General features: G+C 43.2%; 1 protein-coding gene across 4 annotated transcripts in view; it reads right to left on the bottom strand.

Moving 5' to 3' along the window:
* The window catches only part of Kcnmb2 (potassium calcium-activated channel subfamily M regulatory beta subunit 2), a 305,376-nt gene that overhangs the window by 26,177 nt on the left and 259,031 nt on the right, over window positions 1-20,168 (bottom strand). For all 4 annotated transcript variants that reach the window (XM_017590737.3, XM_063281561.1, NM_176861.2 and 1 more), the window contains one exon: window positions 13,114-13,236. In XM_017590737.3, coding sequence (XP_017446226.1) covers window positions 13,114-13,169 — 56 coding nt within the window. In that variant the 5' untranslated portion in view covers window positions 13,170-13,236. The remainder of the gene's footprint in view (window positions 1-13,113; window positions 13,237-20,168) is intronic.

Raw genomic sequence — 20,168 nt, 5'->3', positions numbered from 1 at the left:
TCAGGGGCTAGGAGCAATGGCTGCTTTTATAAAGGACCCTGATTCAATTCCACATAACATCTCAGACCATCTGTATCTCCGGGTCCAGAGAATCTAATTTCTTCCTTTGGCCTCTGTGGACAACAAGTATGCACCATGATGTACATGTATACATGCAGTCAAAATACCCATATGCATAAAATAAAAATAAGTAAATCTAAAATATGAGGCTTTGTAAATAGATTTTCAGTTTTCAGTAAATCTTTGTTTTGCCCCAATAGTCAGTACACTGAAAAAAAGTTTCAAACTTAATGTCTACTTAACTTTTTGAAATTTTCTATCGAGTCAGCTTATAAATCATAAGCAAATTAGCTATGAAATATGCATATGTACAAGTGGATATAAGAAGTAAAAAGTGCAAGGGTGACGCTCTTGGCCTTTGATGATTTAAATTCAGATTCCTTTGGTATTTGCTCTATGGGGAGAAAGGCATTCAGGAGCAGACATGGTGGACACCATGTATGCATTTGTTTGTTTAGAAGTCCATTTTTGTCTTTGAGTCTGTTAGTTCATTCGTGTATATGTGCACACGTGTGCGTGCATGTGAACACCAGAGAACAACCTTGGCTGTTGCTCCTCAGGTGCCATCCATCTTGTTGTTTGAAACAAGGTCTCTCATTGGCCTGGAATTTAACGAGTAGATTAGGTTAGCCAGTCAGCGAGCTCCGTTTGATTGTTTGGTGGTTAACCAGCAGGGCTTTGTCTCCAGGCCTTATTTGCTGACATTTATTAGTCCTCATAAGATAGCTCACTGTATTAGTCAGGGTTTTCCAGAGTTACAGAACTGATGGAATGTCTCTATATATTAAGAAAATTTGTTGGGATGACTTACAGTCTGTGGCCCAGCTAACCCAACAATGGGCAGCTGTGGAAGGGAAGGCCAAGAATCTAGTAGTTGTTCTGCCCCAGGAGGCTGGTTGTTTCAGCCGGTCTTCTGTAGAAATAGGTTCTAACAAATGTGCTGGCAAGTAGGTGCAAGCAGGTGAAGAAGAGAGAATCTTCCTTCTTCCAATGTCCTTATACAGACCACGAGCAGAGGCTGTGTCCCAGATTAAGGTGTGTTATGTACCACCGTGCCTGGATCTGGGACTTGTTTTGTTCCAGGCTGGCCTTGAACTCAGAGATCTCCTTGCCTCACTCTCCTGGGATCAAATGCCTATACCACCTTGCCTGGGCCTAAGCTTTTCATGGCCACTAAACTATACCTCAAGATGTCCACGTGTCTTCAGCAGCAAGATCAGGATTACAGGTATGTCCTCCAATTCTGGACTGTAGTTCAGTCCAGATATAATCAAGTTGACGACCAGGAACAGCCAGCACCATCACAATGTGACAATTCTGGAGATACATCATGCGTATGACACGGTCTTCCTGAGCAGTGACAAGACATCACTATCCACTACCTGGTGATCATGCTCACTGGACAGTTGAGAAGGGAAGCAAGTCAGTCCCTGAGGGCTGATTACCTGAGGATCAGTTACTGGAGGCTAAGACACCCAAAGCCAGTTGACTGAAGGTTCAGTGCACGCTGTGAACAGAACTTACCTACTCCCTGAACTAACTTACAGACTTCGCAAAGAGTTGTTTTAAGCAGAATTATTTAAATATAGTAAGTGGATATGAATATATTTTCTCCCCTCTCTGTTAATGTCACATTTTAATATGTTTCATCATGAAGTGTGTTGTAATGAAGATGTTCTTCTCAGCAGTATATTAAGATTGCTTTGATGTTTTAAAGAAGACTGGGCTTCTGAGTAACATTATAAATATATTCTAATAAAAATATTCATGTGTATGTGTATAAATATATTGTTCTAAGAGATGTAATAACAACTTCACATTTCCTGTGGTGCCTGTTTAATTTATACTGATTTATTTTCAAATCCTTTTTGGGGAGATGTCTTAGTTAGGATTACTATTGCTGTCCTAAAACAACATGAGCAAAAGCAAGTTGGGAGGAAAGGGTTTAGTTAGCTTACACGTTCACATTATAGTCCATCATCGAAGGAACTCAAGCAGGGCAGAAACTTGGAGGCAGGAGCTGACACAGAGGCCATGGAGAGGTACTGCTTACTGGTTTGCTCTCATGGCTTGCTCAGTCTGCTCAGTCTGCTTTCTTATAGAATCCAGTCCTAGGGGTGGCCCCACCCACAATGGGCTGGGTTCTCCTCATCAATCACTAAGGAAACAATGCCCAACAGCTGTATGCCATGGAGGACTTTTCTCAGTTGAGGCTCCTTCCTTTTAGATAACTTTAGCTTGAATCAAATTGACCTAAGGCTGGCCAGTCCAGAGATGGTGTTGTTTTCCTGACATTTTGGCCTCACTTGAGTTTTCTCTGTAGTTTCACATCACAGCTATTATCACTACCACAGACTCAACGGCCTCATCAGTTAACCAACATTCACTTCTTTTCTGCATTCAGAAAGCTTAGAGGAATTGGTTTGGGTGGGAATCTTATTTTAAAGTAGTGTATATGTGTGTGTGTGTGTGTGTGTGTGTGTGTGTGTGTGTGTGTGTGTGTTCATGAATATGGGTGCTGGAGGAGGCCAAAGGCACAGGATCCTCTAAGAGCTTGAGTTATAGGCAGTCATGAGCCACCTGATTCAGATGCTGGGAACTGAACTTAGGTCTTTTACAAGAGCAGTTAGTACCTTGAACAATCTCTACAGTCCTGGAGGGGAATTTTAATAGCTCATTGAAGACTCAGCGATTTATTTAGATGGCTTTTAATTTGTCCCATGGAATCATTAAATAAATGCTTAGCTTGTCTCTGTTCTGGTCCTGTTTCTACAACAGGAAGGCTCTGGGAGACAGCATGATCCTCTGCAGGGAAGCCATTTGTTGAGGAGGAGAAATTGACAAAATGTGCAGCCGAGCCTGCTGATCTAGAAAGCTAGACCCTAGGAGATGAATAGGGGGCAGGAAGAGCAGGAAACAGCGAGGAGACCTCAGATAGTCTGTGGAACACAGAGAAGGATGGCAGAAATGAGGAGGGACAATGACTACGAATTTAGATATACACCAGAATGGACTCCCTAATGAAAGGTGGCTGTGGCCATATTGATTCTTGCTAGCCAAGTTAATGTTGGCTGTGAAAGAATGCTGTAGAATTACAATGATTGTGTTAAAATTTGATACCCGGTGAAATTTAATATATTCACCAAAATGGTTGATTACAGCAAATAGGTTCTTTGTCAAAGTGGCTTCAGGCAAACTGGTCATTGGTGTACTATAGCCCCTGACATGACCATCCAGAGGCCTGGTGGCAGACACACAGCCTCAGGCTGTGACAGAGTGCAGAGGGGGTTTGGAAGCCTGCCATTGATGCAGGTGGGAATGGCACAGGCTTCTGTGACAGACTGAACCAAGCCTCGGAGGTGTGACTGACTGACCAAGAAGTAGAAGAAGCTCCAGGAGATGGGGGAAAAGGTGGATGAGTGCAGCTGGGGTCCGGGATAGGAAAGGGAAGCTCTTGGTTGGTGGGCCATGCACAGACCAGAAGAAAAAAGATCTGCCCTCGAAGTTCAAGAGGGCGTTAAAGGGAATGAAACAAGTGGGACAATTAGACTTGCACGTTGGAAACATCATGAATGTTAGTGTGGCTGGTTGTTAACTATGCTTTTAGAAGGTTACCATTGCATTGATCATGGTATTCTGTTTTAGTGCAACAATGAAAGAAATAATACCAACAACAAAAACCTAAAGGAAAGTGTGTGTGTGTGTGTGTGTGTGTGTGTGTGTGTGTGTGTGTGTAGTGTAGGGTAAAAGAATTCATGGGCCAAATGAAATCAGACAAATGAAGAACTTTGGAATGAATGATATAGAAGACAAGTATTCAGTGGGTGTGGCTAAAACAACAGGTTAGAGTGTACATTTTCTTGTGGACAGGATAAATTTTTGGGCCAAAAGTTTTGTGCATTGATGTTGCAGTAAACACAAAAAATAAAAAAGATCTGAACTTTTTGTACCCTCAATAGCGTGGCACCCGTTGTCCCACATGGCACTTCGGGGTACTTTTATCTTGGAGGCTCTGGTTCCTGCACATCATCGCTCCATGCTGGCCCCAGTTACTCTCAGACCCAGGCGGTCCCCAAGCTGTTCCAGCGTGGCACCTTGCCATGCTGGTCCCTAGGGTTAGTTCCAGTACCAAAGGGCCATATGGAACTAACCATAATTTATCACTGGTTGGTATCTCTCCCGGCGACTCTCTGCTAGCCGCTAACTCTCTGGTTCCAGCTGCCCGGTAAAATCAGGCTCTAGAAGTCCAGCAGCAGCTGGCCTATTGTGGGTCCCTGCCATGGACTCTACCCACACTCCCAACAACTGCCTCCCTGGTAGTTAAAGTATAAATTCCCAATTACCCGGTGAAATCAGGACTCAATAAGCTATCAATCAGATTTATCAATCAGATTTATGTGTTAAATTCTCACTTCACAATACATCCATACAATCAACTCATAACCAATTGATAAAGATATAAACTACCCACCTAGATAAGATAAATTTACTTATAGAAATCCATCTCTTAAGAAATAGACACAACTACCTAGGGCCATTTAAGACCACCCGGATCTAGGTCACCCTTCTCCGTCTCCATCTTGTTTCTCCCACTTTCCCTTCTCTCATACCTTATAAAAACTTTGTTCCCACCTTACCTTTTACTGTCCATTCATAACCTTGACCTAACTTGTGCCAGCCCTCATCTGCATATAGACATCAACCTACAGGTTGGTGTTCCTATCGCTCCACTGGGGTTCCTGCCTGGCTATAGGAGGTAGCCTCTTCAGGTTCACCACCATTGATTTTTGGGTGTTTCCCTTATCCCAGGTCCCTGTCTAGTCCTGGAGATGCACCCCAATGCAAGGGCCGGAGATGGAACAGAGACTGAGGGAATGGAAATAAGCAGCACAACTTGAGATCCATTCAATGGGCAAGTATCAATCCCTGACATTGTTAATGATATTCTATTATTCTGCAGACAGGAGTGTAGCACCACTGTCCTCTGAGAGGGTCCACCTGCATCTGACTGAGACAAATGTAGACACCTGCAGCCAAATAGTGGATGTACCTTAGGGACTCTTATGGAAGAACAGGAGGAAGGATTGTGGGCCCCAAAGGGGATAGGGACTCCATAGGAATACCAACAGAGCCAACTAACCTGGACCCTTGGGGTTCTCAGAGTCTGAACCACCAACAAAAGAACATACACAGCCTGGACCTAGGCCTCCCTACACATATGTAGGCAGATATGCTGCTTGGTCTTCATGTGGGTCCCAAACAACTGCTGTGAGGGGCTGTCCCAAAAGCTGTGCCTGTACACGGGATATGCTCTTCCAGCTCGGCTGCCTTGTCTGGCCTCAGTGGGAGAGAATGCACCTAGGCTCACAGACTTGATGTGCCAGGGTGGGGGAAAACTGAGGTAGGCCCCATCTGCTCGGAGGAGAAGGATTGTGGGAGATGATGACTGGCAGGAGGGCTGGGGAGCATGGTATAAACTGAGTAAGTTTTAAAAAAATGTGCATTTTCCAATGCTTGGGTTAGAGAATAAGAAAGTCCTAAAATTAGTTCACTCAGCATATAAGGAAATTTTGAGATAGGTGGAACATTAAAAAATTTTAAAAAAAGGAATAAAGAAAGAAATTACCATAAGCACTACTAAGGAAATGGTTGGGAACTGTGTTAAAGGGGCAATGAGTTCAAAGGTCAATGTGTCCTGAAAGACTAAAGCAATGGATACATCTTTGAAAAGATTGATAAAGAAAACCTACAAACCCAAAATAAACATTTTAAATTAAAAAACCATAATTGTGGGTACTGCATGCTTTAGAAAAGAGCTTTGTTTAGAAAACAACTTTGCAGTGATGCATTTAGAAACTTAGAGACATTGAACTTACTGAGATACACAGCAAGGCTTTACAGATCCGTAACTCACTGAGAGCAATACTTGAAAACAAAACAGCCAGAAGACCTAAATAATTCCAAACTACTAAAATTCGAAATAGCTCAAAGTCCTAAATAATTAAAAGTATTTTGGTCATAGAAATCCAAAGCTCTTGCAGCTTACAGCTGAGCCCAAGCTACACAAGGCAGACGTTTCCAGAGTGCAGAAGAGGAATGCCAGCCATCCTGGTTACGAGGTTGGCAAGTTCTGAGACCAAAGCCTGTCAGAGCCACATGTGATGGAAAAGTCCAGGCTAACCTCATTCTTAACCACAAATATGAACTCTAAAAGAATTTAGATTTTGGACCAAACCTAAGCGTATAAAGAGATAGGGCCTACCATGATAAAGCTACTACTATTGCATTTTGGAAATATAACATTGGTCATTATTAGATTTTTATTAATATGTGAAAAGCATTCTAAGCTGATAATGTGATAATAATATAACCTAGAAATACATTAACATCCGTCCATGGTAAGAGCTATTATCAAATTAGAAGTAGGAACATCCTCAATGTAATAAAAGGCCAAGAAAAACTGCCTGTAATATAATTGATCCAATTACCTAATGGTGAAATATTGAAAAGCCTCACTTAGCAAATCAGACTGAAAATGTCCACTGCCACCAGCTTTATTTTAATTTACTGCAACGTAAGGTAGGGTGACTGGACAAGAATAATGAAATTCCTATATTTACAAATAGAGAAAGAACAAGGGCTTATTATTTTCCAGCGATATAAAGAAAATACAAAAGAATTCTCAGACAACTCATTGTTAAGATCGAGCACAGGGCTGGTGAGAGGCTACAGCAGGTAAATTTGTCTGAAATTAGCCCTAGCAACCTGAATTTAAGCTCGAATCCATGTGCAAGGGGAGCGTTGGCCCCTGCAAGCTGTCCTCTGACTTTACCATGGCACACATGTATTCACACACACCATCACCCCTGCCACACACATGCAAAGCAAGCCAGCAAGGGAGAAAGCAAGCAAGAAAGGAAAGAAGGGAGGGAGGAAGGAAGGAAAGAAGGAAGGAAGGAAGGAAGGAAGGAAGGAAGGAAAGAAGGAAGAAGGTTAGCTCATAGTGGTGTCAAACCAAAATTGATAAAGAATACACAGTAGTCTTTCCATCTACCAGCAAAAATGTAAAGTGTCTGTGAACATTAAAGAAGGGTTGTGGGTTTACCGAGGGAGGCGATGCGCAGTTCTTGGAGTTAAGAGATTGTAGATGAAAGAAACAGATCTATTTCTCCTTGCTGAGCCAAAGATAATTTAAGTGCAGGGGTCTGGCTGCCCATGTTTGTTTACCTAAAGTCTGAGAAAGGATGAATATAACAAGGGATATTCCTACTTCTTGTCTGCCTCCTGCTTCCTCCATCCTTGGTGGGTGGAAAGGAAGCTCCTCCATCAGTCTAGGGAAGGAAGCTCCTCCATCAGTCTAGGACAACTCGATCAGCCAGGCAGATTCTTCTGCAGTTTCCCACCTCTCCTCAATCCTGTTGCATCTATACAATCTCTCACTCTGTTGAAACATTTTAATAAGACAGCTTGCAAGCCCCTGCTTTGGTGGTTATCTCTCTCCCTTGTGATGTGTGCTTCGTGTTTTCTTTAATGAGCTTCCTTGTTTTTTTTCCTTGTTAATCTGTCTTTTGTCCCAGAAACTTATCTGGATTATGATTGGTTTTAAGACTGCTTTTCTCACCTCCCTCAGAGGCCAGTGTAGAGAATCCTTTCAATTAGAAAAAGGCTTGGTGACATAAAGTTAGGACTTCATCAGATACCCTGACGGGCTTCACCTTTGAGCTGACTAGTTAACGGTCTTTACTGTTTCTATGCTATTTAAAAAACCCATCTTTTATATGTAATTTTCTCATTTCCTTTTTTGTTTGTTTTTTATGTGATTATTGGACATTCACACAAAACCAGTCCAGGCCTGACAAACCAGTAATTCTTGAGAGTTAGAAGAACATAAAACTATGATGGTCCTTTGCATCAATAAGATTCTCTGACACTTAAATTATAACTTTAATTTTTGTTTTCAAGGATGATTCCAGTAATTACGGGATTTAAAGTAATAAGTGCATTTGTTGAACAGGGGTGTCAATGTGCACACCCTCGTCCTACACAGCTAACGGAAACAAGCAAGCAGAAACAGCCTACGGATGCAGGGCCAGCACGCTCTCACAGCCGGCATTCCCAGCTGACTGTGTTTAGTTTGGTTGCCTTTCCTTGACCACATCTTCATCTCTATGCCTGGCTGAGCAAAAGCACATGGAAACCCAGATATAATCAAAGAAATCAAGATTACAGTCCATCTGTGAGGTGGCTAATCTTCATAATCAACTTGGTGGTATTTAGAATCACCATAGAAACACAAACGTATCTGGAAGTGTTCAACTGAGGAAAGGAGTCTCCAAATGCGGTGGAGACTTATCCCAGGCTCACTAAAATAGAGAAAGAAGCCGAGTACCAGCATTCATCTCTTCTGACTTCCTGACTGCAGGCGCAGGCGCAGGCGCAGGCGCAGTGTGACCCTCTGCCTCACGCTCCTGCCTCCACGACTTCACCTCCATGATGGATTGCTTTCTCAAACTGTAAGCCAAAATAAACCCGTCCTTAGGTTTCCTTGGTCAATTATCTTGAACATCAATAGGAAAGTAATGAATACACCATCTGTGGAGTTGGGATGAGCATTGAGTCTTTGTTCAAATGCTAGTTGCCTTCTGGGCTACAGTCTCTCAGTTAAACAACAAGGGACTATTTCCCCATAACTAAGGTAACATGAGACGTGCAACACATTGGAAATTTGGAAGTATGTGTGTGGATGCAATAATCACTTGCATGAAACTTTTAAACTTTCTTTCCCCTCTGCAATGGAATGTCAAAATACTTTACTAATAATAAACATATTTTATATTTTTTATTTTTAATAGATTTTCTACTGTGAAAAAAGTGACCCCCAAACTTCTACTATAAATAGCTATTTATTTTGACAGTTTTGCTTCTGGAAATTTTTGAAGGAATTTTATCTGTAGGGCAGTTCATGTTTTATGGAGGAAAACAAGCTCTGTGAACAATATTTAATAACCCCAGTATTACCCTCAATTCTGATTTCTATCAAATTCTTCCCAGTGTGTAACTCAAGCTGAAGAGTGCTGGTAAAGTCAGATGTGCTTAAAACTTAGCATTACTTAAGAACATGGAAACAGTGGGCTCAGGCTCCAAGCACTGGTGACAAACAGAGGGAAACAAACACTAAAAACAGTTGTAGAGGGCCTGGGGAGACAGCTCAGTGGGCAAAGTGCCTACCATGCAAGCATGAGGACTTCAGTTCAGATCCCCAACACACACATGAAAATTAATGAGGAAGAGATGTAGAGGAAGAAAGCAAACAGGAATGAGGCAAGCATAGGGAATAGCATAGCAACCTGGGACTCCACCTGGCTTGGGCTATGCACACCCATCTTTTAACAATGCATCTGGAAAGCTAAGACCCTCATTGGCATGTAATATGCACATGTAGCCAGCTCTAAAAAAGGCACCTAGCAACCAAGAGGCAGTCCTTTCCCACACCCCGCCACACACACATCCTCCACTCCTGTGCATCAGGCTGCATGTATTTATTTTAAACAATGGTATAAGTTTGTGTATTCTCAACATATTGATGTACAAGGGTAGGAGGGCTGACTGATCTGAACTGGTTTCAGGTACATGATAATAAGACAAAACTGGTTCTTTAGGTGAACTTTTAGGGAGACTCCCCTATTTATGATCACATGGTTATGCACAGGAGTGAACATAGGATTAAAATCAGATGCATTATGGGAAGGGTATACCTGGTAGAAAAATGATTTTATGATCTAATCTATCAATCAAGAGAGAGAACCACTCTCATTCTACTCTTTGGTAACAGACTTCTCTTCAACTCCATAAAAGGAAGCCAGTAGGAAGGGCCTTTGTACACTTCGTTGTCTATGCAGCCTCTTGACTACTTGAAATACACTTATTTCTGATCCGTGCTGTTGTTTTGCTTCAGAATAAAGTTTCTTTGCTACTTTGCAATCTGTATGAGCCTTTATTTCAATTCTTTTGGACAAGAAGTCAAGATCATGGAAACAGTGGGCTCAGGCTCCAAGCACTGGTGACAAACAAAGGGAAACAAACACTAAAAACAGTTGTAGAGGGCCTGGGGAGACAGCTCAGTGGGCAAAGTGCCTACCATGTAAGCATGAGGACTTCAGTTCAGATCCCCAACACACACATGAAAATAGTAGTACACAGTGACTCACATCTATCTGTAAACCCAGCACTGGATACGGAGTGGAGACAGACAAGAATGGCTAACCAGTCTGGCCAACCATTTAACTCCAGGTTCAGTGAGAGACCATATCTCAAAAACAAAGGTGGAGAGAGATTGAAGAAGATACCCAATATCAACCACTGATCTCCACACTTGCATGTGCAAAATACACAGACACAGACACACACACACAGGCACACACACACAGACACACATACACACAGACACAGACACACACACACAGGCACACACACACAGACACACTCACACACAGACACAAACACACACAGACAGACACAAACACACACAGACACACACAGACACATAAACACAGGCACACACACATAGACACACAGGCACACAGACACACACACATAGACACACATACACAGACACACACAGACACACACACAGACACACATACACACAGACACAGACACACACACATACACACAGACACACTCACGCAGACATACATACACACACAGACACACACACAGACACACAGACACACATAGACACACACACATGCACACACACAGACACATACACAGACACATTCACACAGACACACATACCACACAGACACAGACACACACACATACACACAGACACAGACACACACTCAGACACATACACACAGGCACACACACACACATAGACACACAGGCACACAGACACACACACATAGACACACATACACAGACACACACAGACACACACATACACACATACACACAGTCACAGACACACACACATACACACAGACACACTCACGCAGACATACATACACACACAGACAAACACACAGACACACAGACACACAGACACACACACATGCACACACACAGACACATACACACACAGACACATTCACACAGACACACATACCACACAGACACACACATACACACAGACACAGACACACACACAGACACAGACACACACACATACACGCACAGACACACATACACACACAGACACACACACAGACACACAGACACACACACATAGACACACATACACAGACACATACAACATACACACAGACACAGACACACACACAGACACAGACACACACACATACACACACAGACACACATACACACACAGACACACACACAGACACACAGACACACACACAGACACACAGACACACAGACACACACACATAGACACACAGACACAGACACATACACACATACACACAGACACAGACACACACACATACACACAGACACACTCACGCAGACATACATACACACACAGACACACACACACAGACGCACGGACACAGACACACACGCATGCACACACACAGACACATACACACACAGACACATTCACACAGACACACATACACACACAGACACACACACAGATACAGACACACACACATACACACAGACATACACACACACAGACACAGACACACACATATACACACACAGACACACACACATACACACACAGACACACACACATACACACACAGACACACACACAGACACACACACATACACAGACACACACACATACACACACATACACACACAGACACACACACATACACACACAGACACACACACAGACACAGACACACACACAGACACAGACACACACACATACACACAGACACACATACACACAGACACACACACATACACACACAGACACACACACAGACACACAAAGACAAACACACAGACACACTCACACAGACACACAGACACACATGGACACACACACACACACTCACACACCAGGGGTGTTATATTATTTTATGAACATATTTATTCACTAAACCCAAAGGAGAATGGAAGTTTCTGGGCTGGGCTGCATAACCCATTCAATTTTCGTTGTCTGACTTTGATCTCTTGTCTTTTCTGTCCCTCCATTTGTTCGTTCCCTTCAGCTGTTCTTGCATGCACTGCAAGGGATCCATGAACCTACCCAGCCTCCCCTGAACCCACTTAGCTCAGCCTTCCTCTTGCCATATGCTTGGTGCCTAAACTCGCAATGTTCACCACTTGAGTGGAGTGTATTCAGTATCTGCTGCATACCGGGCACAGTGCAAGGCTCTGGAAATTCACTAGACAGCAAAGCCAAGTCTGATTTGGTAAAGAGGATGCTGAGGGGGGGGAGTAGGGTTCTGATTGGGTGTCTTCAGGCAGAGCTGGGGTTAGAGAAGGAAAGGATTGGTGGGTAGATGAGTGTGGGAGGGCATTTCTGCCAGGGCACAGTCTTGCAAAGTCACTGGGTGTGATTGAGCATGCAAGAGAGGTGAAGGCCACAGGCCAGAGTGCCTGAAGCCCCAGCCCTGAGGTGGACAGCTCCTCCTAAATTTTAAAACACGAAATTCAGTTTCTCTGATGCTTAATCTCCACGCGATTCATAATAACCTTGGACATGAGCTTCTGGCATATGGTGAAGGCATTTTCAGTCATAGACCAATTGGGTTTGGGCATTGTCTCAATCATGGCTGCTTCTTCCCAAATGACTCAGGCTTGTGTCCAGGTAACATGAAACTAGCATTCACAGGAGGGAGGAAGACTTACTTTGAACATGGCAGCAGTGTCTCTGAGGCTGGGCTCCTGGGCTGAATAAGGGGACAGTAAGCCGAGCAGAAGCATTGTCTCTGTTTGCTGACTACAGGTGCTATGTGACCAGCTGCTTCCCACTCCTGCTCCCCTGTCCCCCACTGTGATGGCAAACTGTACTGCACCAGAGTCAACCCTTCCTTTCTTTGGTTTTCTCTCAGATGTTTGGTCAACAAGGAGAGCAGCCAACAATCCTCATTGTCCCACAAAGCGTGGCAAGGGCACCCCAGTTACCTTTTCTCGTCGTGTCTGTAAGATGAAGAGGTCCGGCCACTGGTCCATATAAACATCTTAGAGGATGTTGGTCCTGCAGCTCCTGTCCTTGCTGTGGAAGTCCTGGGGGAGTGGCGGAAAGACCTGCAGAGGACACACTGGTGTTAGCCGAGACTCTGTGTCAGCAGAGACAGCTCAGAGGGTCAGCTCTCTAAAACAATCCAGGCTTTTAGGCCTTGGGGGTGCTGGCTCTGTGCTCGGGCAGAAACCCCACTGAAGCCTGGCCCCTCCCTTAGAGATTTGCATTCCTTCTTTTAAATTAATGAACGAACGAACGAACGAACGAACGAACTAACTAACTAACTCACTAACTAACTAACTAACTAACTAGCTAACTTTAGGTCCCAACTGCACTTTGCCCTTCCTCCTCTCTTCCCAGTCCTTCCCCCCAACCCCCATCCATTCCCCTATTTCTCTTCAGAAAAGAGCAGGCCTTCCATGATATCAACCCGCCTTGGCATATCAAGTTGCAGTAAGACAAGGTGTATCTTCTTCTACTGAAGCTAGACAAGGTGGCCCAGTAGGAAGAAAGGGTCCCAAAGGCAGGCAACAGAGTCAGAGATGGCCCCTGCTCCTATTCTTGAGTCCTACAAGAAGACCAAGCTACATAACTGCAACAGATGTGCAGAGGCTCCCTGGTTGGCAGTTCAGTCTCTGAGAGCCCCTTTGGGCCCAGGTTAGTTGATTCAGTAGGTTTTCTTGTGGTGTCCTTGAACCTTCTGGCTCCTACAGTCCTTCCTTCCACACATTCCCACGATTTCCTGAGCTCCCTCCCACCTAATGTTTGTCTGTGGGTCTCTGCATCTGTTTCCATCAGTTCCTGGGTGAAGTGTCTCTGATGACAGTTTGCATTCCATTTTTACAAGGCTTTGTCCTTTATTGTCTCTGCCCAGGCAGGCTGGGGAGCCTGCCTTTCAGAATCCTGCTTTTCTCACAGGCGTCAGAATCTCAACGCTTCCCTCACAACACACAATCAGTTAGGATTCAATCTTGAGTATGATGTACTTCCCCAAACTTTAGTTCAGATTTGGATACCAAAATTCCACTTCCTCTTTCGACTTCAAAATTTTCTTTATTGTTCCCAGATGTGACATATTAGGAGTAAAATATTTTTTTTTCTTTTTTTCAGAGCTGGGGACGGAACTCAGGGCCTTCTGCTTGCTAGGCAAGCACTCTACCACTGAGCTAAATCCCCAACCCCAGGAGTAAAATATTTTTCTTTTAATTCTTTTCTTTGTTTTTGTGTCAGGGTATCAGTTTATAGCCCAGCCTGGCTTCAAACTAAAGAATCTCCTGCCTCAGCATCCCAAGTAGAAGGATTACAGGGAAGCATTGTCCCTAAAGTTTGCTGTTGCCGGTGATACTGCACTGTTGTCATAGCAGCAGAGCTTGCCAGAGATTCTGATAGCGATGAGAGTGGCCCTGTGTGCCTAGGGGCTCTGGTGTCTCCGATCTGGAGACAGGATATGGCTCACATGCTGTGTTCTTTGGTTGGACATTTGGGAAGCACTCCCGTCTCTAAACATAGCACCAGAAGTGCTAGTATTCAGTATTTTCTATCTTAAATTTCTTTAAGAAAAAGATTACTGTTTCTACTTACTTTTTTAAACTTTTTATTTATGTGTGGGGCATGTGTGCATGCAGGAAGGGGCCCAGAGACCAGAAAAGGGCATCAGATCTCCTGGAGCTGAAGCCACAGGCAGTTCTGAGTGGCCCTGTGTGGGTGCTGGGAACAAAACTCAGGTCCTCTGCCGTCTCTCCAGCCCTCTACTTAATAATTTTCTAGAGGGACAGAAACCGAAAATATCATACAGATGACATTACAACGTGAAAGTTAAACGATACCTAATGCATTAAAACCAAGGAAGGGTGAAAAGTGACTCCTTCAGTGTACAGGGTTGATAAGGGCTAAGATTAAAGATGCCTGTGTCGGTCTTCCTGGTTGCTGCCGCCGCAGAGAGCCCTTGGGCAGCACCCCGCGAGCAAACTTGAGCCTCGGGACCACAGGTAAGACCAACTTGTCTGCTGCAAGAGAGCTGCCTGGTGAGATCGGGACACACAGAGGCAGAGTTCATCTAGGACCGGGCACGTCCTGTGTTTGCCGGAGGTCCCACGCCCGCGGATCCCGGGCCCACAGCAGCTCTCTGCTCCCAGACCCTGTGGGAAAGAGACCTCACCGCCTGATCAGGTGGGCACTCCTGAGGCTGCAGAGCGGAAGAGACCACCAACACTGCCCACCCCTGCCCACATCCCTGGCCCAAGAGGAAACTGTATAAGGCCTCTGGGCTCCCGTGGGGGAGGGCCCAGGAGCGGCAGGACCCCTGCCTGAGACACCGCCGGAACCTGAGGGAAACAGACCGGATAAACAGTTCTCTGCACCCAAATCCCGTGGGAGGGAGAGCTGAACCTTCAGAGAGGCAGACAAGCCTGAGAAACCAGAAGAGACTGCTCTCTGTACATACATCTCGGACGCCAGAGGAAAACACCAAAGGCCATCTGGAACCCTGGTGCACTGAAGCTCCCGGAAGGGGCAGCACAGGTCTTCCTGGTTGCTGCCACCACAGAGAGCCCTTGGGCAGCACCCCGGGAGCAAACTTGAGCCTCGGGACCACAGGTAAGACCAACTTGTCTGCTGCAAGAAAGCTGCCTGGTGAACTCAAGACACAGGCCCACAGGAACAGCTGAAGACCTGTAGAGAGGAAAAAATACACGCCCGAAAGCAGAACACTCTGTCCCCATAACTGACTGAAAGAGAGGAAAACAGGTCTACAGCACTCCTGACACACAGGCTTATAGGACAGTCTAGCCACTGTCAGAAATAGCAGAATAAAGTAATACTAGAGATAATCTGATGGCGAGAGGCAAGCGCAGGAACCCAAGCAACAGAAACCAAGACTACATGCCATCATCGGAGCCCAATTCTCCCACCAAAACAAACATGGAATATCCAAACACACCAGAAAAGCAAGATCTAGTTTCAAAATCATATTTGATCATGATGCTGGAGGACTTCAAGAAAGACATGAACACACTTAGGGAAACACAGGAAAACATTAATAAACAAGTAGAAGCCTACAGAGAGGAATCGCAAAAATCCCTGAAAGAATTCCAGGAAAACACAATCAAACAGTTGAAGGAATTAAAAATGGAAATAGAAGCAATCAAGAAAGAACACATGGAAACAACCCTGGATATAGAAAACCAAAAGAAGAGACAAGGAGCTGTAGATACAAGCCTCACCAACAGAATTCAAGAGATGGAAGAGAGAATCTCAGGAGCAGAAGATTCCATAGAAATCATTGACTCAACTGTCAAAGATAATGTAAAGCGGAAAAAGCTACTGGTCCAAAACATACAGGAAATCCAGGACTCAATGAGAAGATCAAACCTAAGGATAATAGGTATAGAAGAGAGTGAAGACTCCCAGCTCAAAGGACCAGTAAATATCTTCAACAAAATCATAGAAGAAAACTTCCCTAACCTAAAAAAAGAGATACCCATAGGCATACAAGTTGCCTACAGAACTCCAAATAGATTGGACCAGATAAGAAACACCTCCCGTCACATAATAGTCAAAACACCAAATGCACAAAATAAAGAAAGGATATTAAAAGCAGTAAGGGAAAAAGGTCAAGTAACATATAAAGGCAGACCTATCAGAATCACACCAGACTTCTCGCCAGAAACTATGAAGGCCAGAAGATCCTGGACTGATGTCATACAGACCCTAAGAGAACACAAATGCCAGCCCAGGTTACTGTATCCTGCAAAACTCTCAATTAACATAGATGGAGAAACCAAGATATTCCATGACAAAACCAAATTTACACAATATATTTCTACAAATCCAGCACTACAAAGGATAATAAATGGTAAAGCCCAACATAAGGAGGCAAGCTATACCCTAGAAGAAGCAAGAAACTAATCGTCTTGGCAACAAAACAAAGAGAATGAAAGCACACAAACATAACCTCACATCAAATATGAATATAACGGGAAGCAATAATCACTATTCCTTAATATCTCTCAACATCAATGGCCTCAACTCCCCAATAAAAAGACATAGATTAACAAACTGGATACGCAACGAGGACCCTGCATTCTGCTGCCTACAGGAAACACACCTCAGAGACAAAGACAGACATTACCTCAGAGTGAAATGCTGGAAAACAATTTTCCAAGCAAATGGTCAGAAGAAGCAAGCTGGAGTAGCAATTCTAATATCAAATAAAATCAATTTTCAATTAAAAGTCATCAAAAAAGATAAGGAAGGACACTTCATATTCATCAAAGGAAAAATCCACCAAGATGAACTCTCAATCCTAAATATCTATGCCCCAAATTCAAGGGCACCTACATACATAAAAGAAACCTTACTAAAGCTCAAAACACACATTGCACCTCACACAATAATAGTGGGAGATTTCAACACCCCACTCTCATCAATGGACAGATCATGGAAACAGAAATTGAACAGAGATGTAGACAGACTAAGAGAAGTCATGAGCCAAATGGACTTAACGGATATTTATAGAACATTCTATCCTAAAGCAAAAGGATATACCTTCTTCTCAGCTCCTCATGGTACTTTCTCCAAAATTGACCATATAATTGGTCAAAAAACGGGCCTCAACAGGTACAGAAAGATAGAAATAATCCCATGCGTGCTATCGGACCACCACGGCCTAAAACTGGTCTTCAATAACAATCAAAGAAGAATGCCCACATATACTTGGAAACTGAACAATGCTCTACTCAATGATAACCTGGTCAAGGAAGAAATAAAGAAAGAAATTAAAAACTTTTTAGAATTTAATGAAAATGAAGGTACAACATACCCAAACTTATGGGACACAATGAAAGCTGTGCTAAGAGGAAAACTCATAGCGCTGAGTGCCTGCAGAAAGAAACAGGAAAGAGCATATGTCAGCAGCTTGACAGCACACCTAAAAGCTCTAGAACAAAAAGAAGCACATACACGCAGGAGGAGTAGAAGGCAGGAAATAATCAAACTCAGAGCGGAAATCAACCAAGTAGAAACAAAAAGGACCATAGAAAGAATCAACAGAACCAAAAGTTGGTTCTTTGAGAAAATCAACAAGATAGATAAACCCTTAGCCAGACTAACGAGAGGACACAGAGAGTGCATCCAAATTAACAAAATCAGAAATGAAAAGGGAGACATAACTACAGATTCAGAGGAAATTCAAAAAATCATCAGATCTTACTATAAAAACCTATATTCAACAAAACTTGAAAATCTTCAGGAAATGGATAATTTCCTAGACAGATACCAGGTACCGAAGTTAAATCAGGAACAGATAAACCAGTTAAACAACCCCATAACTCCTAAGGAAATAGAAGCAGTCATTAAAGGTCTCCCAACCAAAAAGAGCCCAGGTCCAGACGGGTTTAGTGCAGAATTCTACCAAACCTTCATAGAAGACCTCATACCAATATTATCCAAACTATTCCACAAAATTGAAACAGAAGGATCACTACCGAATACCTTCTATGAAGCCACAATTACTCTTATACCTAAACCACACAAAGACACAACAAAGAAAGAGAACTTCAGATCAATTTCCCTTATGAATATCGATGCAAAAATACTCAATAAAATTCTGGCAAACCGAATCCAAGAGCACATCAAAACAATCATCCACCATGACCAAGTAGGCTTCATCCCAGGCATGCAGGGATGGTTTAATATACGGAAAACCATCAACGTGATCCATTATATAAACAAACTGAAAGAATAAAACCACATGATCATTTCTTTAGACGCTGAGAAAGCATTTGAGAAAATTCAACACCCCTTCATGATAAAAGTCCTGGAGAGAATAGGAATTCAAGGCCCATACCTGAACATAGTAAAAGCCATATACAGCAAACCAGTTGCTAACATTAAACTAAATGGAGAGAAACTCGAAGAAATCCCACTAAAATCAGGGACTAGACAAGGCTGCCCACTCTCTCCCTACTTATTCCATATAGTTCTTGAAGTTCTAGCCAGAGCAATCAGACAACAAAAGGAGGTCAAGGGGATACAGATCGGAAAAGAAGAAGTCAAAATATCACTATTTGCAGATGATATGATAGTGTATTTAAGTGATCCCAAAAGTTCCACCAGAGAACTACTAAAGCTGATAAACAACTTCAGCAAAGTGGCTGGGTATAAAATTAACTCAAATAAATCAGTAGCCTTCCTCTACACAAAAGAGAAACAAGCCGAGAAAGAAATTAGGGAAACGACACCATTCATAATAGACCCAAATAATATAAAGTACCTCGGTGTGACTTTAACCAAGCAAGTAAAAGATCTGTACAATAAGAACTACAAGACACTGAAGAAGGAAATTGAAGAAGACCTCAGAAGATGGAAAGATCTCCCATGCTCATGGATTGGCAGGATTAATATAGTAAAAATGGCCATTTTACCAAAAGCAATCTACAGATTCAATGCAATCCCCATCAAAATACCAATCCAATTCTTCAAAGAGTTAGACAGAACAATTTGCAAATTCATCTGGAATAACAAAAAACCCAGGATAGCTAAAGCTATCCTCAACAATAAAAGGACTTCAGGGGGAATCACTATCCCTGAACTCAAGCAGTATTACAGAGCAATAGTGATAAAAACTGCATGGTATTGGTACAGAGACAGACAGATAGACCAATGGAATAGAATTGAAGACCCAGAAATGAACCCACACACCTATGGTCACTTGATTTTTGACAAAGGAGCCAAAACCATCAAATGGAAAAAAGATAGCATTTTCAGCAAATGGTGCTGGTTCAACTGGAGGTCAACATGTAGAAGAATGCAGATCGATCCATGCTTATCACCCTGTACAAAGCTTAAGTCCAAGTGGATCAAGGACCTCCACATCAAACCAGACACACTCAAACTAATAGAAGAAAAACTAGGGAAGCATCTGGAACACATGGGCACTGGAAAAAATTTCCTGAACAAAACACCAATGGCTTATGCTCTAAGATCAAGAATCGACAAA

This window comes from Rattus norvegicus, chromosome 2 (genome assembly GCF_036323735.1).
Source record: "Rattus norvegicus strain BN/NHsdMcwi chromosome 2, GRCr8, whole genome shotgun sequence".
In the NCBI taxonomy this organism is placed as follows: Eukaryota; Metazoa; Chordata; class Mammalia; order Rodentia; family Muridae; genus Rattus; species Rattus norvegicus.
The sequence above is the reverse complement of the archived record's forward strand: the minus strand, read 5'-3'. Positions and strand labels throughout refer to the sequence as shown.